Source organism: Macrotis lagotis, chromosome 1 (genome assembly GCF_037893015.1).
Source record: "Macrotis lagotis isolate mMagLag1 chromosome 1, bilby.v1.9.chrom.fasta, whole genome shotgun sequence".
Taxonomy (NCBI): Eukaryota; Metazoa; Chordata; class Mammalia; order Peramelemorphia; family Peramelidae; genus Macrotis; species Macrotis lagotis.
This window is the reverse complement of record NC_133658.1, coordinates 498151906-498176575: the sequence shown is the minus strand read 5'-3', so window position 1 is coordinate 498176575 and position 24670 is coordinate 498151906. Positions and strand designations below refer to the sequence as shown.

General features: G+C 37.6%; 1 protein-coding gene and 1 pseudogene across 1 annotated transcript; both read right to left on the bottom strand.

Annotated features, from left to right (window-relative positions):
• Positions 1-15012: 15012 nt before the first annotated feature.
• On the bottom strand, positions 15013-15405 carry LOC141504940 (NADH dehydrogenase [ubiquinone] 1 alpha subcomplex subunit 7 pseudogene; annotated as a pseudogene).
• A 6699-nt stretch (positions 15406-22104) lies between these two features.
• LOC141520598 (keratin-associated protein 19-7-like) lies at positions 22105-22338 on the bottom strand. Its single transcript, XM_074232242.1, has 2 exons — positions 22299-22338; positions 22105-22250 (listed from the first exon to the last, which is right to left on the bottom strand). Exons 1-2 carry the CDS (start codon positions 22336-22338, stop codon positions 22105-22107), a joined length of 186 nt encoding a protein of 61 aa, XP_074088343.1.
• Between the last annotated feature and the right edge of the window lie 2332 nt (positions 22339-24670).

Below are 24670 nucleotides of genomic sequence, written 5' to 3'. Positions count from 1 at the left end.
GCATGGAAACAATGTAAAGATTAATAGATTGCTTTCTGTGGGGGTGGGGGAGGAAAGTGAGATTAAGGGGAAAAATTGTAAAATTCAAAAATAAATAAATTAATAAAAAAAGTTGTATTTGTTAATCATCCAAGACATGAATGCAAACAGTTTAACCTTATTGAGTTCCTTATGATTTCTGTTTTATGCTTCTCTTTTTTGTTTCTATTGAGCCATATTTAGCAGTCAAAATTTCTATTCAGCTTTGGTCTTTTTATCAGGGGTAATTTAGATTCCTCTATTTCATTGAATATCCATTTTTTTTCTCTTAAAGAATTCTCATATTTTCTGGAGAGATTATTCTTGGTTTGAATTCTATTTTGTCTTCTTCAATAGCAAATCCCAAGTCAATTGCTCCTTTCAGGTAGAAGCTCCCAAATCTTATGTGATCCTGAGTGTCCATTTTTGAATTATTTCTTTCTGGTTTCTGGTTTGACTATAATATTCTTGGAATTTTCATTTTGGGATATCTTTCAGGACATGATTACTGTATTCTTTCAATGTCTATTTTTCCGCTCTGGGTCTAAGATATAAGGACAGTTTTCCTTTATAATTTCTTGAAATAAGCTATCCAGGCTCACCTTTTGACTTTTAGGTAGTCAAATAATTCTTAAATGATCTCTCTTGAATCTACTCTCCACGTCATTTGTTTTTTCCTGTGAGATAGTTCAGATTTTTTCCTATTCCTCTTTCTTTTGATTTGATTTTATTGTTTCTTGATATCTCATGGAATCATTAGCATCCTTTTGCTGAATTCTAGTTTTGTTAATATTTATTTAAAGATTTTGAATCAATGTTCATTAGGAAAATTGTTCTATACTAGTCTTTCTCTATTTTACTCTTCCTAATTTTAGTTATCAGCACCATATTAGTATCATAAAAGGAATTTGACAAATTATCTTCTTTGCTTATTTTTCCAAATAGTTCATATAGTATTAGAATTAATTTTTCTTTAAATGTTTGGTAGAATTCATTTGTAAATCCATATGACCCTGCATATTTTTTCTAAGGGAGTTCCTTGATGGTTTGTTCAAATTATTTATTCTGAAGTGAGGTTGTTTAAGTATTATGTTTCTTCTTCTATTAATGCAGCTAATTTATATTTTTGTAACATCCATTTCACTTAGATTGCCAGATTTATTGGCATATAGTTGAGCAAAATAACTCTGAATTATTACTTTAATTCCCTCTTCATTGGTGGTGAATTCATCCTTTTTGTTTTTAGTCCTGATAATTTAGTTTTCTTCTTTTTAAAATTCATTTAGCCAAACCATCTATATTATATATTTTAAATCTGATTAACAAAATTATTAATATATATGTGCATGTATATCATTTTTATAATGAACTGGTAATAAGCTTTAAATGCTAAATAAAGGACTTCATATTTTATCCTGGAGGTAGTAGGGAGAGTAGGGTACTGCCAAGAGTAGACTTTCACTTTAGGAAAATTGCTGAGGCAGATGAGTGGAGAAAGGATTGCAGTAGGAGGAGTTTTGAGTGATGGAGAGAATATATAGAGTTCAAGTAAGGGGCAACTAGGTGGTACTTTGGATAGAGCACTGACTGTAGAGTCAGGAGGACCTGAGTATATATCTGACCTCAGACACTTGATGCTTACTAGCTGTGTATACTGAATTGCCTTGCAAAAAGAATAAACAAAAAGACATAACCTGAAAGAAGTACCAGATCTAGTCTGGTGGCAGTGTGATTTGAAAAAAGAAGAGACATGTGACTGAAACAAGATTTGTCAAGTAATCATCAAACAAATGAGTAAGAGTGAAGAGTAAGTATAATAGAGACTTCTACTACTACTTCTTCAATTACCTAAGACAGAGGTTCCACAGACTTTTTCTCCAAAAACTCATGTAACAACATAATTTCAGGGACCATATTAGCCTGGAGAACTAATGAATTCAAAGGCTCTAAGGAAGATTGTGGTGCAGCAAAGCAGAACTCTCCTTGGGAGTTTGAGTCAATTAGTAATGTTTGATTGGTTTGTTTGCAAGACACCCTAAGAACAATGAGTTCACTTTACCCCCATAGTTGGGCAGGCTTCCACTCTAGGGCAATTTTATAAGTTGAACAGGTTGTGCAGGTGACTGGAGGAGATGATACCCACCCAAAGGGAAAGCCTGATTACTTTTAGACTTCATATTTGATTCTCTCTGTAGTCTCTGTGGAATGCTGTTCACTAGCACCAAAATTTCAAATCAGTGGTGGATAAAGTGATGAAAGTGAGCTACATAATGGATGGGTTAAGTTAAATTCTGTTAGTTCTGAGGGACAGGTTGAGTATGCTTATAAGATTTTGAGTCCCAGAGAATCATTAAAGATTAAAATACTGTTCATATGCTCACAAAATTTGGGAAAAGGGTCATAAAGTCAAATGCTTTGCTAGCCATAAAAATGGGCTTTGACTTTCTGGGGTACCATGCTGACATAGGAATCAAACTTTTGAAGGACAATGAATCAGAATATAATATTAGCTAAGAGAGTCTGGAGATGTATCACTCATTGCAAAAGATGAATTGGAGAACAAATCTTCATCAGGTCAAGATTAAAAATCTGTTTGTTTTGAGGCTAAAGGAGGAGAAATGAGATGAAAACGATTTTGCTATTTCAGGGAAATAAATTTATATGAAAATTGTAATAGACTCAACTGTGGTACATGAGTTGAGCAAACTTGCTTGAGATGAGGTGCTGTTGGGGGAATCTTTATAGTGAAAGGTGAGATTCTGTATCATTTCCCAAAGGTCCTGTTGATTCTCAGTCTCTGCCACTTGACTACCCTAAAATGATCCATTTGCTTGGGGACTTTTATATACTATACAACAAGAATTGTGTTAGGTCCATGCCAAAACTTCCAGGGACACAAGACATTATTATCATTGTTTGTTGTCTAAAAAGAATTTCCCAGGCTCATTAAGGGTGTTTTTCTTTTGATCTGCTGTTTTTCTGAGAAGGCTATGCCATGAGTTGACTTCTGTAATGAGAAATGATTATAGTGTGGTCAAAGCCTCAATTGTTAATGTGTCTACTGTCTTGCCCAGGCTACAAGGCAGCCCTCTCCCAGATGGCATAGTCCTTCTTCCATTATGCTTGTCAGCCTCACCTTCTGATTCTTTAGAAGGATTGTTGACTCTTGTCTCTCTTTTAAGCAGTGCTGTATGAGACTAAAGTGACTCAATTACTTATACAAGAATCAGAGTGGGGTTGAGATGATGAAGAACCCTGTTCCATAAAGGAACAGGTCAAACAAACAACCATTCCCAAAGCATCCAAAGTATAAAAAAACCCTTTTTCAGTCTTTGTACTGTTCTGGCCACTGTGCTCAGGACTGGGGATATAAAGAAATGTCAACAGAGTCTCTGTCCTTGGGAAATTCTAAAGTTTTTCAGCCAGTGAAAACATGAAAGCAGAAATTCACTTGCCATAGAAAGAACTGATGGGAGAAGAACACTGATAGTCAGAGAAGAAGGGGAGGAGAGAGGAAAGGGTTTTGAGCAGGGAGGACAGTCAGTCAATGAAAAGGAAAGAAGAGGTAGGGGTGGCTAGGTGGTGTAGTGGATAAAGCACTGGCCTTGGAATCAGGAGTACCTGGGTTCAAATCCTATCTCAGACACTTAATAATTACCTAGCTGTGTGGCCTTGGGCAAGCCACTTAACCCCATTTGCCTTGCAAAAACCTAAAAAAACCAAACAAAAATAAAAAGTAAAGAAGAAGTGAACTGAAGTGTAACGTTCAAACAAAGGCAGATAAGCTGCCTTGAGGGAGACCTTAAACACGGGGAGAAGAGGAAAATTTTAGTGAGACTGGAAATGTAGTAAGAAACTTTATTAGCAAAGAGGGCGAAATGCCAGAAAGTGTTTATTTTTACTAGTAAGGAACAGGAAACAACTGAAACTTAAAAGTTGATGGAGGTGTGACGAGTGGGTGTGGATACTGGAGATTAGTGATGAATGCTTTAGTCAAATCTCTTGGGCAACTGAGTGGAGGATGGTATGGGGAAGGAAGAGGATTGAGATAGGGAGGTCAATCACAAGGCTCTTACAGAGAAGTGTGGTTTGGGCCTTGTGAACTATGTTAGTAGAGAAAAGGATATGGATACTAGAGATATTGTGAAAGTGGAAAGCATAAAATTTGCCTGAATGATCAGATTAATGTGAGAGTGAAGAATCATATATAACTCTGGGGCTGAGAACCTGAGGTCCTGGCAGGATGAGCATGCTCTTAAAAATCTTAGGGAAATTAGAAGATGAATGCTATGGAAGAGGACAAGATGAATACTTGGGGTCTTTGAGATGATATGGGAACAACATGTTGAAAAGAATTACTAGATAGTTCATGATATGGGACTGAACTCCAGAGAGATACAGGCCTGGATATCTGAATTTAGCAGTGAGAAGGACACAGAACAACTTTAAGTTAAGGTCTCCATCTTCTCGATGGGGAGAAGAGCTCATAAGATAGAAGGATAGTCACAGTTAACATGGTTTGAATTGTAGTCTAGCTAAGAAGGCTGAGAAGAAACTTAGGCAGGTACAAAAGCTGAAGGGAAGTCAAGAAAAAGGAAGATCCAGAAATGTTCATTAATTTTGGCCATGAGGACATCTTAGGATACTTTGCAAAAAAGCAGATTTGGATAAAGCAATGAATTGACTTCCCCAGTAGATGGGTGGGCCTCAGATGGAAAACAGTGTTGTGGGTTGGACTGGTTGTGTGATGAGAGATGGGAAACCCATCCAAAGGGCTCCAAATTTTCAAATCAGTGAGTGATGATAAAGTGGTGGGAGACAGAGAAATTATGAGGGTTACCTAGGGTCATGTTGACTCACTGAAAATCTTTCAAGATGGAAATCTTGTCCATATGGGAACAGATTATGGGAGAAAGGTCAGAGATATAAGTGACAAGTGTCTAGCCTTGTGTACAAAAGGAGGCCTCAGCATTTTGGCATAGAAATAAAGCTTTTCAAGGTCATTTGACCAGAAAACAAATGTTCTCTTGAGAAAAGTTTGTTGAGGTGTTGCTTCATTGCAAAAAATAAACTGGAGAGCAAATCTTCCAGAATGACATGCAAGTGTAGTCGAGACTGAAAATTTCTTTACAATGTGAGGCAGAAACCTTCATATTGATTGTATATACAGTGAAGTCAAGGAGGATAGGTGAAAATACTATTTCTATGCCAGTAAAAGACATTTATTAGAAAATCAAAACAGACATATCAGCTGTGGTATATGAGTTGAACAAATTTCTTGAAGTGAGCTATTGTCAGGGGAATCTTCTTCATGAAAGGTGAGAATCTGCACAATTTCCTAGGAGGAAGAATTCAGTTACTTCTTGGTCCCAGTCGCTTTGCTGCCCTGAGTAGTCCATATAGACTCCAAGGTCCTCTTGTGGTAGCTCTCCCAAGCCACTCAATCATAGATGCTGATGGAATTTTACATTCTTAAATTATCATTGAATTAACACAAAGAATGGGGGGGGGGGGGGAAACAAGGATTCTAAGATAGCCCAGTCCCAATGGGTTGTTTTTTTTTCAGTAAAAGTCATAAGAATAATAGTTCTGAAACAAAATGGATGTCAGGATCCATAGTCATAGCCACCATAGCACAGGCCTAGACCATGGAAGTTGCCATATTCACAGCCATAACCATAACTCAGACCCTCACAGTAGCCTGTTGTGTCAAAATTATTGAATTTGGATGGGTGTGAAGAGTAGGCTACTTGAATGTGTACAAACACTTCCAGCTGGAGACGAAGGAGATCTATAGCAGAAAAACAAATTTCTCATTAATAATTTTTCCAGGGAAATATATTGTTACTGTTTATTCCTGAAAAACAATTCCTTTATCTCATCAAGGAGGTTTTTTCCCTTAGATAGTTTTGTCTCTGAGAAAACTCTGCTTTGATCATCTCATTCCTGTAATGAGAAGTGATTATAATATTACCAAAGGTTATATTATTAATGTGACTGGTGCTCTAACTAGGCTACATAGTGCCCTCTCCTGGGTGGCACTGTCCTTTTTCCATTATGAATGTCTCTTTTGGGCTTCTGATTTTTTAGACAAACAGTTGAATCCTGTCTCTTTTATTCAGTGCTGTTTGAGACTAAGTTGATTGAATGTGGCAAGTTTCAAATTGGAGTTGAGATAGTGATGAGGAACCAGTTTAGGGAATAGGTCAATCAAACTATCATTGCCAAAGCTGCCTAAGCACAAAGCATTTCTACATTGTGCTATGCCAACAAATGTACTCAGGTCTGGGAATATCAAAAACTATCACAGTTTTTCTCAGAAAACTGTGGTCACTGCTTTCCTGTTTTACATAGTGATCTTTCCCCAGGAAGAGGCCCTGTTTTCCTACAAGAGCTAGTACTTCCCTCTGCACTGGAAATGTGACCCAGAGCTACCTATGGGCAATACAGTTGCCAAACAGCTTCAGACCAGTTTTCTCACCAATTTTCCAACCCTTATACTGTCTGGAATGAGAATTCCCAAAGTTTTGCTGCTGCTTTTGTTGCAGTTACCTCCAAGGCCCTAATGTTATTGCCATTGTTTGTGCTACAGGCAATCCCTCACCTCATTGTCAAATGTTTTGTCAAATTGCCTGTCACTCTCTTAAATTATCTCAAACTAGAAAAATATCTCATCCTTTTCTCTTGTTGCTGTGCTGTTCCAGAATTCAGTTGGAAGTATTATTATTATTCTTTAGCATGTATAATTTTTTTATGTTTAATATTTATTGATTCTCATTTTGTACAAATAATTTTTTTATACATTAATAGAATATTCTTGTTTAAGAGTAAACAAAATTCCCCCTCCTCCCCAAAACAGACTCATGTGAGTGATAAAGTAAAGGGGAGAGAAAAAAATTAAAATAAAAAAATAGTAATAATTGTAGGCATGGCCAGGTGTGCAATGGTTGGAGCACCAGCCCTGGAGCCTGGAGTACCTGAGCACATATTTTGCCCTGTACACCCAACAATCACCCAACTGTGTGACATGCAAGCCACCCCAACCCCATTGCCCTGCAAAAACCAAAAAAAAGAAAAAAAAAAGACCCAAAATAAAACAAAATAGTAATAATAGTAGGGGTGGCTGGGTGGCAGACAGAGCATTGGCCCTTGAGCCAGGAGCACCCAGGTCCAAATCCAGCCTCAGACACCCAGTGATCACCCTGCTATGCAGCCCCAGGCAGGCCACCCAGCCCCATTTGCCCTGCACCCCCCCCCCCCCAAATAATAATAATAATAATAATAATGATAAATGTGCTTGAGTCTTTGTTCCAACACCAACAACTCTGTCTCAGGTAGATCACATTCTTTATGATAAGTCCATTACAAAAGTTATTTCCATATTTTTCCACCTTTGCCATTGCTGATCATAACTCCCTCCTTTCATATTTCTCCACTACCATGTACTATATTTTCTCTCTCCTTTTACTCTGACTCTGCTGTAGGGTTGCTGAGTGGCGCAGCAGACAGATCCCTGGTCCTGGGGCCAAGAGGCCCTGAGCCCCCTACCACCCCTTAGGCCTAGCATCCACCTGGCCCTATGGTCTGGGACAGGCCATCCAATACCAGCCCCTTGCAAGAAGTAAAAAAAGGAAAATGTGTTATATCTGACCACTCTCCCCCCATGGTCCATCCTCTCCTCCTTCATTCACATCCCCACCCCTTCCCCCTGCTCCCCTCTCCTTCTTACTCCAGATGCCGATACCCCATTGAGTATATATTTGCTGTTTCCTCTCCTAGCCACCTCTGATGACGCAAAGATTCCCTCATTCCCCCTTGCCTTCCCCCTTCCATATCATTGCAATAGCTCATTGTAATAAAGAAAAATCTTATTATATGAAATATCTTGGCCTATTCCCCCCCTCCTTTTTCTTTCTTCCATTACATTTCCCTTTTTTCTATTGACTCCATTTTTACACCATATTTTATCTTCAAATTCAGCTTTCTCCTGTGTTTCAACTATAAAAGCTCCTTCTACCTGCTCTATTAACTGAGAAAGTTCATATGAATATTATCAGTGTCATTTTTCTATGCAGGAATACATGCAGTTCATTATCATTAAGTCCCTCATATTTTCCCCTTCTCCTCCCATCTCTATGCTTCACCTGAGTCCTGTATTTGAAGATCAAACCTTCTGTTCAGCTCTGGTCATTCCAAAAGGAACATTTGAAATTCCCCTGGTTCATTGAAAGTCCATCTTTTTCCCTGGAAGAGAACATTCAGTTTTGCTGGGTAGTTGATTCTTGGTTGCATTCTAAGCTCTTTTGCTTTCTGGTATATTATATTTCAAGCCCTATGAGCTTCCAATGTAGTTGCTGCTAAGTCCTGTGAGATCCTGATTGCAGCTCCACGATATTTGAATTGTCTCCTTTTGGCTGCTTGTAATATTTTCTCTTTGACTTGGGAGTTCTGGAACTTGGCTATAATATTCCTAGGGCTTGGTTTTTTGGGATCTCTTTCTCGGGGGGATCAGTGGATTCTCTCCATTTTTATTTTTCCCTCTGCTTCTAGAATACCAGGGCAATTTTCCTGTAGTAATTCTTTGAAAATATTGTCAAGGCTCTTTTCTGATCATGACTTTCAGGTATTCCAATAATTTTTAAATTATCTTTCTTAAATCTGTTTTCCATATCAGTTGTTTTTTCAATGAGATGTTTCACATTTTCTTCTAATTTTTCATTTTTTTGGTTTTGAAGTATTGAATCCAGGTTTCTCGTAAATTCATCAATCTCCCTGAGTTCTTTGTCTGAAGGATTTGTTTTCCTCAGAGAGTTTTCTTATCTCTTTTTCCATCTGGCCAATTTTGCTTTTTAAAACATTCTTCTCTTCAATAACTTTTTGAACTGTTTTATCCATTTGACCTAAGCTGGTTTTTAGCATGCTATTTTCTTTTTTTTTTTCATTTTTTTTAGTTTTTTTTTTGCAAGGCAAATGGGGTTAAGTGGCTTGCCCAAGGCCACACAGCTAGGGAATTATTAAGTGTCTGAGGTCAGATTTGAACCCAGGTACTCCTGACTCCAGGGCCAGTACTTTATCCACTGTGCTACCTAGCCACCCCAGCATGCTATTTTCTTCAGCAGTTTTTTGGATTTCCTTGACTAAGCTGCTGACTTCATTTTCCTGTTTTTCCTGCATCTCTCTCATTTCTTTTCCCTTTTTTGCTTCTAACTCCCTCATTTGATTTTTCAAAGTCTTTTTTGAGCTCTGTCATAGCCTGAGCCCAATTTCTGTTTTGCTTGGAGTCTTTAGATGCGGGAGCTTGTGCTTCCTCCTCTTCAGGCTGAGTGTTTTGATCCTTCTTGGGCTCATATGCAAAATATTTCTCAATCGTGTTCCTCTTGTTTCTCTGCTTGCCGATTTTCCCAGCCTAAGCCTGTTTTTGGGTGCTTCCTGAGCTTTTGGGACACTCCCACAAGGATGTCAGTGTGTGAGGCTCTGTCCTCCCTCCTGGTCTGTGAATGACCATATGCGCTCCCCTCTGCCATGGGGCTGAGGTGGGGGGTCTCTGCTGTTCTATGGGGGGGCAATCAGGATCTGAATGTGGTCAGAGCCTCAGAGTCCTGTTCCAGGGGCAGAAGACAGACCTCTGCAATCTCTCTCTTCATTCCCCTCCCTAGGTTCAATAGGCTCATGCCCTGGGGGGCTCTTGCTTACCAACTCCACCTGCTTCTGTTTCCTGGATTTGGGCTGTGGTGGCCATGCTGCTAGCTGTGTGCCCTGAGGGCTGGGCTTCACGTGCTCCCTCTGGCAGAGGTCCCCCACTGTTCCCCCACTTTGTGCCCGGTGCTCCCTGGGGCACAGGTCAGGAAACTCCCCCGCTGCTGTGAACTGGGGCTCCCAGCACCCTGGGGCTGCCTCTGGGAGGCTGAAGTTCTTTCGCTCTGGGAGGCCACCCCTCTTGCGGCTGCCCTTCCATTCCCAGGGAGCAGAGCCTTTCTGCTCTTTTCCAGGTTACCTTGAGTAGGAGCACTGCCTCAATGGGTCCCTCTGTGGGTTCTGTCTCTCCAAAATTTAGTTAGAGTCCTTAGTTTCAAAGATTTATGAGAGAGCACCTAAGACATGATCCTCTCTTGTCACCATCTTTAGCATGTGTAATTATGTAAAGCATTTCCATATTCGTTATTTTTGAACATGGAAGACTTGAATAAAAAAAAGAAAGTGAAAAATGGTATGTTTCAGTCTGTATTCAGTCAATATCAGTTCTTTCTCTGGAGGCAAATGCTTTATCATTCTTTTGGGCTTGTATTAGATGTTGAATTGCTGAAAACATCTAAATCTTTCACAATTTTTCATCAAATAATGTTGCTGTTACTGTGTACAATGTTCTTCTTATTCTTTTCATGCTACCATGCATAAGTCATGTAAGTCTTTCTAGGTTTTTCTAAAATCATCCTGCTTGTATTTATTATAGGACAGTAATATTTCAATTTAATGACATATTACATTTTGTTTAGCCAATCCCCAACTGTTGGACATTCCTTCAATTTCTTAATTATTAGCCACAATAAAAAGCACTTCTATAAATATTTTTTGTATAAAAACAGTTTTTTTTTCCCCTGCTCCCTTTTGGACATCTTTGGGATATAGACCCAGCAAGTGATATTTCTGAATCAAAAGAAATGACAAATTTTATAGTTCATTGGATACAAATTGTTACAAATTGTTCTTCAGAATTGTTGAATCTACCTACAGTACATTAATTTAGCAATTTTCTCAATACCTTTCCAATATCCAACATTTTCCTTTTTGTGTCACATTAGTCAATTTGATATGTGTGAGGTGGTACATTATTTTAATTTGCCTTTCTCTGATCAATTGTGATCTAGAGCATTTTTTTATGACCCTATAGATAGCTTTGATTTCTTTGTTTGAAAACTACCTATTCATATTCTTTGACCACTTATCAATTGGTGAATGACTTGTATTTTTACAAATTTGACTTAACTCTTAATATATTTGAGAAAGGAGAGCTTTATCAGAGAGTTGTAATCCCCTCCCCCTCCCCCAGTTTTTTGCTTTCCTTTTAATTTTGGTTGCATTGATTTTATTTGTGTAAAATCTTTTCAATTTTATATAATCAAAATGATCTATTTTAGGTTTTTTAATATTCTCCATATTATCTTTGGTCCTAAATTCTTTTCTTATCTATAAATCCATAAAGCTAACTATTCCATGCTCTCTTAATTTGCCTATATCATATATTCATTTTGAGCTTGTCTTGGTATATGGTATGAGTTGTTGGTCTGTACTTAGTTTCTGCCATACTGTTTTCTAATTTTCCCAGCAGTTTTTGTTGTGCAATGTAGTTTTGTTCCAAAAGTTTGGACTTTTGGGTTTATCATATACTAGATTATTAGTCATTTACTATAATGTAATTTGTATCTAATTTTCCCTTGGCCCACCACTCTAGTTCTTATTCAATACTAGTTTTTTGAATAATTATTGCTTTATGATATAGTTTGACATTTAATATAACTAGACCATCTAACCATTTCCTTGATATACTTATGCCATTATTCTTCCAGATGAATTTTATTATTTTTTTCTAGCTCTATAAAATATTCTTTGATAATTTGTTTGGTTTGACCCTAAATACATAGATTTAGATAAAATTTTATTTTAATTATCTTGACTCAGACTATTTGTAGGCAATTAATACTTTTCTAATTGTATAGATCTGACTTTATTTGTGTGAAAAGTATTTTATAGTTGTGTTCCTATAATTCCTTGGTTTGTCTTGGCAGGTAGACTCCCAATTATTTTACAGCATTTTCTGCAGTTATTTTAAATGGAACATCTCTTCCTATCTCTTCTTGCTAAACTTTGTTGGTAATATATAGAAATGATGATGATTTTTGTATATTTCTTTTATATCCTGCAACCTTGTTAAAATTGTTAATAATTTCATGCAGTTTTTTACTTGATTCTCTAGGATTTTCTAAGTATAAAGTATATCATATCATCTGCCAAGAGTGATAGTTTTATTTCATTATTGTTTATTCTAATTCTTTTAATTCCTCGTTTCTTCTCTTATTGCTCTAGTGAACTCTGCTATGAAATACTAAATCAATAGAGGTAATGATAAGAATCCTTGCTTAACTCCCCACCTCCCCTCCCAATGGTACTGGGAATGCTACTAGATTATCCCCATTACCAATGAGGATGCTTGTTAATGGATTTACATAAATATTACTTATCATTTTAAGCTAAGTTTCATTATTATTATGCTTTTAGTATGAATGAGTGTTGTTGATGGATTTTTCAGAATTTACTGAGAAATGATTTCTGCTGATTTTGTTACTGATATAGTCAATTATAATTACAACTTTCCCAATATTGAATCAGATTTTCATTCCTAGTATAAATGCTTCTTTGTCAGAGTATATGATCCCAATAGTGTATGATAATTATATATTGTTGTAATCTCTTTGCTTGTATTTTACTTAAAATTTTTTCATCAGTATTAAGGAATTTGGTCTATAATTTTTTTATTTTGATTCTTTATGATTGGATATCAGCACCATATTTGTATTATAAAATAAATTTAGAAATACTTCTTCCTTGACTATTTTTCCAAAAAGTTTATATAATATTGGAATTAATTGTTTTTTAAATATTTGGTAGATATTGTCATAAGATATATGGTTCTGGGAATTTTTTTTTTTTAGGTTTTTGCAAGGCAAATGGGGTTAAGTGGCTTGCCCAAGGCCACACAGCTAGGTAATTATTATATGTCTGAGACCGGATTTGAACCCAGGTACTCCTGACTCCAGGGCCAGTACTTTATCCACTATGCCACCTAGCCGCCCCCTGAGAATTTTTTTTTAAGGAAGTTTATTGATGACTTGTTCAATTTCTTTTTCTAAGCTTGGGTTATTTAAGTATTTTATTTCTTCTGTTAACCTAGGTAATTTATATTTTTATAGATATTCATCCATTTCATTTAGCTTGTTAATTTATTGGCTTGTAACTGGGCAAAATAGCTCCCAACAATTGTCTTAATTTCCTCTTCATTGATGGTGAATTCACCCCTTTTATTTTTGATACTATTGGTTTTCTTTCTATTTTTAAATCAAATTAACCATTAGTTTGACTTTCGTTTATCTTTATTTATTCATTCATTCATCTATCTATCTATCTATCTATCTATCTATCTATCTATCATCTATCTATCTATAGTTTTTGCAAGGCAATGGGGTTAAATGACTTGCCCAAGGTCATACAGCCAGGTAATTCTTAAGTGAAGTCAAATTTGAACTCAGGTCCTACTGACTCCAGGGCTGGTGCTCTATCCACTGCGCCACCAAGCTGCCTTGGCTTTTGTTTATTTTTACAAAACTAGCTTCTAATTTTATTAGTTCATTTGGCTTTTTATGTTTTACTTTATTAATCTCTCCTTTAGTTTTCAGGACTTTCAATTTGGGATTTTTAATTTATTTTTTTCTCATTTTTTTAGATGTATGCTCAATTCACTTATCTGCTTTTTTTCTATTTTAGTGATGTAAGCAATTAGAGATATAAATTTCCTCAGAATTACAATTTTGGCAATATCCTAGAGATTTTCACAAGTTGTCTCATTGTTTTCATTTTCTTTAATGAAATTATTGTTTCTATGACTTATTCTCTGATTCACTTTTTTTCAGGATTAGAATATTTAATTTCCAGCTAATTTTAATTGTTCTTTTCATTTTTTCATCACTGAATCTAGTTTTATTGCATTATGATCTGAAAAATGTGTTTAATATTTCTGCTTTTCTTCATTTGGTTGCATAATTATGTACTAACACATGGTAAATTTTTGTGTAGGTACCATGTACTTCTGAGAAAAAGGTATATTCCATTCATTTTCTCCAGGGATCTATCATATCTAACTTTTTTAGAATTTTGTTCATCTTTATTTTTTGGCTAGATATGTGTAGTTCTGAGAAAGGAAAATTGTGGTCTCTCTTATTTATTTCCTTCTGGAACTCATTCAATTGTCTTTGTTACCTTTTAGCATGACAGAGTTTCCTTCTCTATCTCTTTATTTAGGCCTGTTTTTTATTTTATTTTTGGTCAGGGATTTGATTACTACCTCTGCTTTCTATGCTTCAACTGAAGTATAATAGATTTTGCTCAAGACTCTTACCTTTACTCTATGTGTCTCTCTCTGCTTCAAGTATGTTTCTTATAAACAATATATTGTAGGATTCTGGTTTTTAATCCATTCTGCTATAAGCTTCTTTTTTTTATGGATGAGTTCATCCATAATTGTGATAAATGGCTGTGTATTTTCCTCCATTTGTTTATTTATTTCCTTACCTCATTACCCCATCACTGTTTCTCTGCACACGTGGATTTTACTTCTGATCACCATTTTCCCCATTATACCCTTATTTTTACCAGTTATTTACTATCCTTTTTACTCCCTTATAGGGTAAAATAGATTTCTATATTCAACTGAATGTATGTGTTTTTCCCTCTTTGAACCAATTTTGATGAGAACATTGTTTAAGCTTTTTAAATCTCCCCCCCTTCCTTTTTCCAGTGCAATTTTTTCACCCCTTTATTTTGTTTTTGGGGGTATCATCTCATCAAAGTCACCTTATATCCAAATTGTCTACATAGACACCTTCTAATTGCTTTAATAGTAACAAAGTTGTTAAGAGTTACAAATATTATCTTGCCACAGAGAAATACAAACAGTTTAACCTTACTGAATTTCTGTGTTTTCTCTTTCTGGTTTCTCTTTTACTTTTTTATATTTCCTTGAATCATATTTTTTTAAAGAGCTCAGTGCATTTATCATGTATTAGGATATGTTTCTCCCCAACCCCTCTACCCCCAAAATAAAATGATATAATGTTCTCCGTATGATCCTTCATGATGCCTTTGCAGCTGAGCTGGTACGTTCAAGTCAGTCCCCTAAAAACATAAATCTCTCTGCATCTGTATGTCTATCTTCCCACGTTTATTTCACAAATATGGTTGATCCTTTGACAGCTCCCACTTTTTCATGGGGGGGGGGTCCTGGTATCACTGGTTTTGTCCCAGAAGTTGTCACAGCCTCATTTACACTCTTACCAGGAACACCAGACTCCAAAACTTTCACAGTGAACATTATGATTGAAGGAGGAGAGGCTAGCCAATGTCCATCATGAGTACAATAGTAATTGTTTGATAACTTATGGCTTGGGCCCACTGGCAGCTTTGGAGGTGGCTGAGTTCTCTTGGCTATCTCCTGGTACCATAGCTGCAGCTTAGCTTGGAGATTATGCCCAGAGGCTGCATTCCGGAACCACCGGATATGAAGCCGGTGGCCGATGCCACCTTGGTTTGGGTTGAAGGGCAAGGACTCTCTTGAATCATATTTGAAGATCTATTTTTTTATTCAGTTCTGGTCTTTTAATTAGAAAGGCTTGAAAGTTCTCTGTTTCATTAAACATCCATTTTTTTTCCTGGAAAAATTATATTCACTTTTGCTATGTAGGTGACTCTTAGTTGTGATCCTAGCTCCTATGCCATCTAGTATATCATATTCCAAGTCCTTTAGTTGTTTAATGTGACATCTGCCAAATCCTATTTAATACTGACTGCAGCTCAACAATATCGAATTGTTTCCTTTTGGCTGGTTGCAATACCTTTTCCTTGATCTATTGGTTCTGGAATTTGGTTATGATATTACTGAGGATTTTCATTTTGGAATCTCTTTCAGATTGTGATCAATGAATTCTTTCAATTTCTTTTTAACCCTTTGGTTCTAATATATCAGGGAAGTATGTTTTTTGTGTTTTGCTTTGAAAATTTATTGAAAGATTTTTTTGTCATGTCATGTCTTTCAGACAGTCCAATAATTCTTAAATTATCTTTCCTGGATCTATTTTCTATGTCAATTGTTTTTCCATTGAGAATTTTCACATTTTCTTCTATTTTTTTACTTCTTTGATTTTGTTTCTTGTGACTTGATGTATCAGAGTCTTTAGTTTCCACTTGGTCAATTCTAATTTTTAAGGAATTTTCTTTCAGTGAGCTTTCATACTTCATTCTCTACTTGGTCAATGCTAATTTTTAGGGAATTATTTTCCTTCATGACTTTTTTTATTTTGGTTTTTGCAAGGCAATGGGGTTGAGTGACTTGCCCAAGATCACACTACTAGGTAATTATTAAGTGTCTGAGGCCAGATTCAGGTTCTCCTGACTCCAGGCCAGTGCTTTATCCACTATAGCACCTAACCACTCTCCTTCATGTTTTTCTTGCATTACTCTTTCTTTTCTCAAATTTTCTTCTACTTCTCTAATTTGCTTTTTAAAATCCCTTTTAAACTCTTCTAGAAATTCTTTTTGGGTCTGAGATCAAATTTCATTTTTCTTTTCTTTTTTTTGGCAAGGCAAATGGGGTTAAATGACTTGCCCAAGGTCACACAGCTAGGTAATTAAGTGTCTGAGACCAAATTTGAACTCAAGTCCTCCTGAATCCAGAGCTAGTGCTCTAACCATTATACTACATAGCCACCCCAAATTTCATTTTTCTTTGAGATTTCACATATAACCATGTTGATGCTATTGTCCTCTTCTAAGTTTATGATTTGATCCTCTCTATCACTCTTTTTTGTTTCTTGCTCAATTTTTTCTGCCTTTTTTTGTGACTTGGTATTTTTATGTGAGAGTTGGATTCTGGTTCAACACTATCCCAAGCTCTTTGTCCTAAGGCTCTGGGTCTGCTTTCTGGCTTTCACTGGGATTCAGGGCTTAGCTACTGGCTTTCTCTGGAGATTAAGCTTCCCTTTCAATCTGTACTAGAGTTGAGGTCTCCCTTTTGTATTCCCTTGGGTATGGGGTTTCGTTGCTGGCCGTCTCCAAGGGTGAGACCTTGCTATTGAGTTGTTATGGTAACAGAGTCTTTCTGGTGACTGTTCTGGCTTGTTGCTTGTCTGTTCCATGGGTAAGGGCCCTGCTTCTGGGTTGTTATAGAAATCTCTCTGTAGGTAGTCCCTCTGGGTGGGGTATTATTGTTAGTCATTCCCAGGTCAGGGCTTCACTACTGGTCAGCAATGGGGTCCAAGCCTTTTTGGTGACTTGTGCTTGGAGTGGGCTTGCTGGAGTGGGACCTTACTGAGGTCCCTTGATTGTCTAGGGGTTTGTTGGTCTGCAAGAGGGGGGTGCCTTGCTGGTGATTGTCCCTGGCTTGGATCTTTGTTGCAGGCTCCCTGCTTTGTGGTTGCCTGTTGTTGCTGTTCTAGGACCTCACTGCCCTCTTACTTCAGTGAAACTGATCTTTTTCCCTCTGGGCTGGTAAGTTGCTTCCCAGCTCCTAGATAAATTCCATTTATTTTACATTTATTTATTTCTTTTCACATTACAACAATAGTCTTGTTCTAAAAGTAATCATAACTACCCCCCACCATGACAACCTCAAGAAAAATAAAGTGAGTGAAGAAGAAAAAATGTACTTCAATCTGCATTCAAATACCATTGGCTCTGCCTCCAGGATAGATCACATTCTTTATCATAAGTCCATCAGCGAAGTTGCTTCAATATTTTTTTCTCCACAGTTGCTATTGATAACTGTATTTCCCTCCATTATATTCCTCCACACTCCTATTTGTACTACTATCTTTCTCCTTTCACCTTGTTCCTCTTCAAAAGTGTGTTGTATCTGATTAACCTCTCTCAAGATCTTCTCTTTCTTCTATCACCTACACTCCCCCTCCCCTTCCTCTGTCCCCTTTCTCCCATCCCTTTTTTCTCCTTTTTTTCCTCTAGGGTAAAATAGATTTCTATATCCTAATGAATATTGTATATTATTTCCTCTCTGAGAAATTTCTGATGAGAATGAAGGCTCACTCATTTCTCCTTCACTTTTCCTCCTTCCATTCCATTGCAAAAGCTTTTTCTTGACTCTAGTGTATGAAATATCTTAGCTCATTCTATCCTTCCTTTCCCTTTCTACCAGTATATTCTTTTTCACCTATTAACTCCATCTTTATAATATATAATACCTTCATATTCAGTACCCTCCCATGCCTTTTCTATATATGTTCCTTTTAACTGCCCTAATAAATAAGAAGGTTCATATGAGTTATCAGTATCATCTTCCCATGCAGGAATACAAGCAGTTCAACCTAATTAAATTCCTTATAATTTTCCTTCCTGTCTACCTTTTTCAAAGTTTCATCTGAATCCTGTACTTGAAGGTCAAAGTTTCTGTTCAGCTCTGTTTATTTTAGTGGGAAACTTTGAAAGTTCTCTGTTTCATTGAATGTCCATCTTTTCCCCTGAAACAGGATGTTCAGTTTTTCTGGGTAGTTGATTTTCAATTGTAATCCAAGCTTTTATGAGCCCTTAAGATAGATGCTGCTAAATCCTGTGCAATCCTATTGTAAACCTGTGTAATCCTGACTGTAGTACCATAATATTTGCATTTTTTTCTGACTGCTTTTAATATTTTCTCTTTGACTTTGAATTTCTGGAATTTGACTATAATATTTCTGGGAGTATTTTTTGGGGGGGAATCTCAGGAGGTGATTGGTGAATTCCCTCCATTTGTATTTTATCTTCTGCTTCTAGGATATGAGGGCAATTTTGCTGGAGTATTTCTTGAAAAATGAAGTCTAGACTCTTTTCCTGGTAGCCCAATAACTTTTTTTGCAAGGTAACTGCGTTAAGTGACTTGCCCAAGGTCACACAGCTAGGTAATTAAGTATCTGAAGTTGGATTTGAATTCAGGTCTCCCTGACTCCAGGGCTGGTGCTCTATCCATTTTACCACCAAGCTACCACAGTCAAATAATTTTAAACTTATTGCTCCTGGATCTGTTTTCCAGGGCAGTTGTTTTTCCAGTGAAATTTTTCACATTTCCTTCTAGTTTTTCAATCTTTTCATTTTGTTTTATCATTTCTTGATTTCTCACAGTCATCAATTTCCCTAAGTTCCATTTGAATGAGTTATTTTCTCCTTTTCCAGTTGGCCAATTCTGCTAGTTAAAGAATTCTTCTCCTCATTGACCTTTTGGACTGTTTTTCCTATTTGACCTAAGCTGATTTTTAATATGTTATTTTCTTTGGTATTTTTTGTAATTCTTTCATCAAGTTGCTGACTTGGTTTTCATGATTTTCCTGCATTGTTCTTATTTCTCTTCCCAATTTTTCCTGTACCTTCCTCATTTGATTTTCAACTTTAAAAAAAAATTTCCATAGCCTGAGACCAATTTCAATTTTTTGGAGGTTTTGGATACAGAAGCTTGACTTTGTCATCCTCTGAGTGCGAATTTGATCCTCCATGGGGCCAAAGTAATTATCTATGATCAAATTAATTTTCTTCTGTTGTTTACTCATTTCCCCAGCCTGATTTTTACTTCTCAAGTATTTGATTGTTTTTGGGACACCTCCCTAGGGACACCTTCCTTCAAGGTATTATGAGAGACTCTGACTGCTCTCCTAGCCTGTGCTCTGGTCTGTGGATGATCACAGGCACGCCTCTCTTCCCTGGAGCTGCGAGGAGGGTCCCTGCTCTCTTATAGCAGTATGGGCCCTAACCTGGAACTGAGCTTAGACAGAGTAACAGACCTCAACAGTCTTTCCTGACCCCCTTACTATCCAGATAGAGTTGATGGAGATAGAGAAGATCTTGGAGGCAGAAGAAGAATCCATTGGAGAAAAGGGTAAGGCTGAATTTGTCCTTCATTTTTGGAAAGGATCAATAATATCAAGGAGTGATTGGATTTAAGTGAGAACAGAGTTGTATAATTGATTGTTACAGGCAGGATTATAGTTGAAACTCAAGTATGGGCTAAAAAGGTAGGAAAAGATATGTTTATAAAGCAGGCGAAATGCCAGAAAAAAGGTGTCTATTTGAAATAATACAGAACAGGAAGCAAATGGAATTTCAAATATGTTGGGTGTGTTGTGGGAGGGGGGGGGGCTACTGTGGGTTAAAGAGAACCAGGGCAAAATGAATGCTTTAGTAAAATCCCTAGGGAAGCTGAATAAAAGGATTGTTGCTTACTGTTCATCCTTCATTCTTGAAGAGGACCAAAGACATGAGGGTGATGTCTTAACTTGCACTTGAGTTGGATCTGAGTGATGCAGAACAACTGAAAAGTTGTCCCTCCATTCTTTTCTTTTCTTTCATTGAACTCCAGTGGTAAGACAAAGGTGAAGAAGGTTGGTGGTAGCCTGGAATGAAGAGGGTGACCTTGACCTTTCTAAATTAAGGTCTTTTCCAGGTCTCCCTTTATCTGAGGCTTCACCCATTTGATGACTAAGGATTAGGTAAGAATTAAGACAAAAAATGATGATTTGTCATTCCAAAGATAACAATCTAGTGGAGCAAGACGAAGAATTTCTGACCAAAACATAAAACAACTGAGATTTACACTCATGTTTAGCCTTTAAAATCTGAAAAATGAGTCACAGAAACTTGAGCTGGGCCTATTACTTGACATTCAACCATAGTCAGAACTTTTTAGGTTTAAAAGTATAGTCCAGTGGCACTATTTAAAATACAGTGATTGATTTTTTTTAGCTCTTGTTTTTTCAGATTTTCAGAGTTATATTTCAAGAAGTCAAAAATGAAAACTATGTAGGAAAAAATTAAATTGTCCCTGTTTTTTTGAAAAAAGAAAATATAACAAGAAGAAGGAGAGGAAAGTAAGAGAAGATGAAGAAGAAGGATAATAGCAACAACAAGGAGGAAGAGGAGCATGGGGAAGAAGGGGAGAAGTAGAAGAGAGAAGGGGGGGAGGAAAAAATGGAAGAAGGGGAAAAGCAGGGAGAGGAGAAGGATGGAAAGGAGAAAGACAAGGAGAAAGGATTAGAAAAAGTAGAGGATACATTGGTGTGGTGGCTTTGAGATGAATGGGGGCCATCATTTTGAAATAGTAAAATTAGATAGTTCATGATGTGGAACTGGATATCAGCAGGGATCAAGCCTAGATATTTCAATGTAGCAGTGAGTGACAGAGAGAAAGTCTTAAAACAACTTGAGGCTAAGGAGGTCTGCATCTCAGAGAAAACAAGGGGGAGAAAAGAGAAGAGCTCATAGGATAGGGAGCCAATCACAAATTTGGTCTTGATTATGATCTAGCTAGGAAACTGGGAAAGAACTTTCAGACAGGTAGGTCCAGGAGCACCAGTGGTGTCAAAAACTGAAGGGGAAGATCAAGGAAAAAATGAAGATTCAGAAGAGGTCTTTAATTTTGGTCATGAGGCCATCATTGGGCACTTTGGAGAGAGCAGATTGAAGAGTAGATTAGGATAGAGCAATAATAAGCTGACTTCCCCAGTGTATAGGGCATCAGCTAGAGAACAGTGCAATAGATTGAACTAGCTGTGGAAGTGAATTAAAAAAGATGGGATTCACCCAAAGGCCAACATTCAGACTTGTTCTCTGACTTTCTTCTGTAGTCTTTTTACTGTGTCATTCAGGTGCTGTGCTTCAAAATGTCAAAATTTGAAAGACAGCTACACAAGTGATGGATTAACTCACATTCTTCTAGTCATCAGGGACACTTTGGATATGGAAATGATGAATCATGAGCACAAAGAAATGAATATATGTATCACTGAATTAATGATTCTGTACAAACTTTGGCAGCTGTAGTACAGAATTTGGATACTGAATTTGGGAACAGGGCCAAACTTATAGGAAAAAAGTCTTCTGTTTGGTAAAGTGGGGTCTGGACATGTATAGTGAGGTCAATGAAGAGAGGTAAAACAGTTTTGGTTAAGTCAATGAAACAAGTTTATTAGGAAATTGTAATAGACATCTCCCCTGTGATCTATCAGAGCTGAGCAAACTTGCTTGAAATGAGCTTCTGCTGGGGGAGTTTTCATCATGAAAGGTGAGATTGTGCATTTTTTCCCAGAAGGATGGTTCCTATGGATTCTTAGTCTCTGCCAATTGGCTGCTTTCAGTGCTCCATATGGACTGGTAAGGCCATCTTCTGGTAGCTCTCCCATGCCACTCAGCCTTAGAGGCAGATGGAATATATGTTGTTACAATGCTGTAGAATTAGCCCAAAGTAGGGAGGGGGAAAGATTCCATGATAGTGCAGGAGCAAGCAGTTTTTCAGTAGAAGCCAGAAGAATAATACCTTCCACAGCAAGATGGGCGGCAGCATCCATAGCCATAGCCACCATAGCCACCATAGCCACCATAGCCACCATAGGCACCATAACCTAGGCCTCCATAGCCATATCCTCCAAGGCCACAGCCTAGGCCATGGAAGCAACCACATCCACAGCCATAGCCAGAGCCATAACCATAGCCCAGGCCCCCATAGTAGCTGCCATAGTAGCTCATTGTGTCAGGATTCAAGAATTTGGATGGATGTCAGGGGTAGGTTGTATGAGTGTGTACAGCAGCATCTACACAAGGCCTTTTATATTCTTCCAGCAGTAGGTGTGGCAGATCCATATCAGAAATGCATATTTCTCTTTAATAAGCTTGCTAAAGCAAAATTGCATTCTTGGCATTGTTTGTTCTTAGAAAACAATTCCTCCAACTCCTTAAGGCTATTTTGTCTCAATTTACTGTTTCTCTAAGGAGGCTCAGTCACAATATTGTTCCTACAATGAGAAATGCTTATGGTGTTACCAAATCTTTAATAGTTAATGTCATTGGAACTCTGTTCAGGTTTCATGGAAGCCATCATCCTTCTTCCATTATGATTGTCTCCCTGTTCTCAAAAGTTCTCTAAATGTTCTGTATGAAATTCTCTAAAGAACTTCTGGTTCTTTAGATAGGAAGTTGAATCTTGCTTCTTTTAATCAATGGTGTTTAAGATTGAATTGATAGAATCATGTTAACTTCAGATTGGAGTTGAGGTGGTGGTGGGGCACCTGTGTATGAAGTAGGTCAATCAAGCTATCATTCTCCAAGCACTCCAAGCAGAAGCTACTTCCACAATGCTCAGGGCTGGGGATGTCAACAGAGTCCCTATTCCCAGGCAGCCCTAACATTGTAAAGCCAGTAAGAACAGAAAAGTATCAAGGTACCTGCCACAAACATGGAGAGTTGATGATAAATCTCAGAGACTGATATATAAATTTCTAGTGAAAGGGAGTAAAGCCTCTTGTTATCAATAGAATTAGAACAGAGAAAAAAAAGGGAGCAGGCAAAATCATAAGGGAAGGGAAAAGGAGTGGAAATAAATCTGAGCAGTTTGGACAGCAGGCCAAGACAAAGGAACTTGCAAGGAAAGTAGGTAAAACCACATGAGCTGGCCTATAGAATGTAGAGAGGGGGCATAAAGTATATTGATATTGGTAAGAAGACAGTTTATGAAGAGGGTGAAATGCCAAAGGTATCTAAAGACCAAATACAAATTGATTTGAACCACCACAGACAATGAGAATTTACCAGATAGCATGTATGGAGCATGGGGCTTTTGCAGTTTCAAAGGGTGAAAAGTAGAATAAATGTTTTCAAAAAATCTTTTGGGCAGCTGAATGGAGGATGGACCTTGCTGGGAAAAGAACTGAAGAAGGGAGACCAGTCACAAGACTCCTGTAGAGAGCCATTGAAGACCTTATCTAAAATGGAGTCTTTCTGAGTAGAGAGAAGAATAGATATGTCGGGGATGTTGTGAGATTGGAAAGAACAAGTTTTGCCAATTGATTGGGTAAGTGCACTGAGAGTAAAGCATCAAGTGCTCCCCAAGGGTGAGAACCTGAGTTCTTGGTAGCAAAGGGATGCTGTTGAAAGGAGTAAAGAAGTAGGGTGCTTTTCAAGATTTGGGAGCTTTGACTAGGGAACAGAGTACTGGCCTTGGAGTCAGGAGGATGGGAGTTCGAATCCAGCCTCAGACATTTGACACTGTATGACAACTGAACAACTCACATTCAGGGCCATCTCAGTTGTTCTGATTCATATCTGGTCACTGGACTCAGATGGCTCTGGAGGAGAAAGTGAGTTTGGTGACTTAGCATAGCACCACCTCACTCAAATTCAATTCTTGTGCTTGTCATTGCATCACTTCCCTGATGCCATGGTCTTCGAGACTGAAGGACAAACATCATGAGGGAACATCAAGTTGAAATTGTGCAATTGGATAATTCATGATGTGGAACTGGAGCTTAGGAGAGACCCAGATAAGGATCTGGAGATGTGGAAGTGAGAAAGTCTCTTAAACTCTGAGACCTGAAGGAAGAGGGATTACCTTCTCACTAGTGGGAGAAAATGTAATAGTAATAAAAGAGAAGACACACCATCTTAGGTGCCAATCAGAATTGACATTTTAGATAGATGAGCAAATTAAGATGAGCAAGAAGGAACAGTCAGATAGGAAGAGTAGTGTCAAATACAGCCAAGGACACCAGTTGGCCAATAGTATAAAATGTTGAAGACAGATCAAGGAAAGAAAATTCAGAAGAGGCCACTAGTTTTGGCCAGGAAGATTCTTTTTGAATCCCAAGGCTTTCAAAAAATAGAGAAAGAAAGGCAGGCAGACTGAGTAGATTCTAATGAATGCAGTGCAGCTATGGACTTTCTTTTTCTTTTTGTTAGGTTTTTGCAGTGGGGTTAAGTGGCTTGCCCAAGGCCACACAGCTAGGTAATTATTAAGTGTCTGAGCCTGGATTTGAACCCGGGTACTCCTGACTCCAGGGCCGGTGCTCTATCCACTATGCCACCT

Coding starts and splice junctions, on each gene's coding strand:
- LOC141520598 (XM_074232242.1), bottom strand. CDS start 22,338: ATGAGCTACTATGGCAGCTACTATGGGGGCCTGGGCTATG. Junction 22,251..22,298: donor CTATGGGGGCCTGGGCTATG/GTTATGGCTCTG, acceptor TCCATGGCCTAG/GCTGTGGCCTTGGAGGATAT.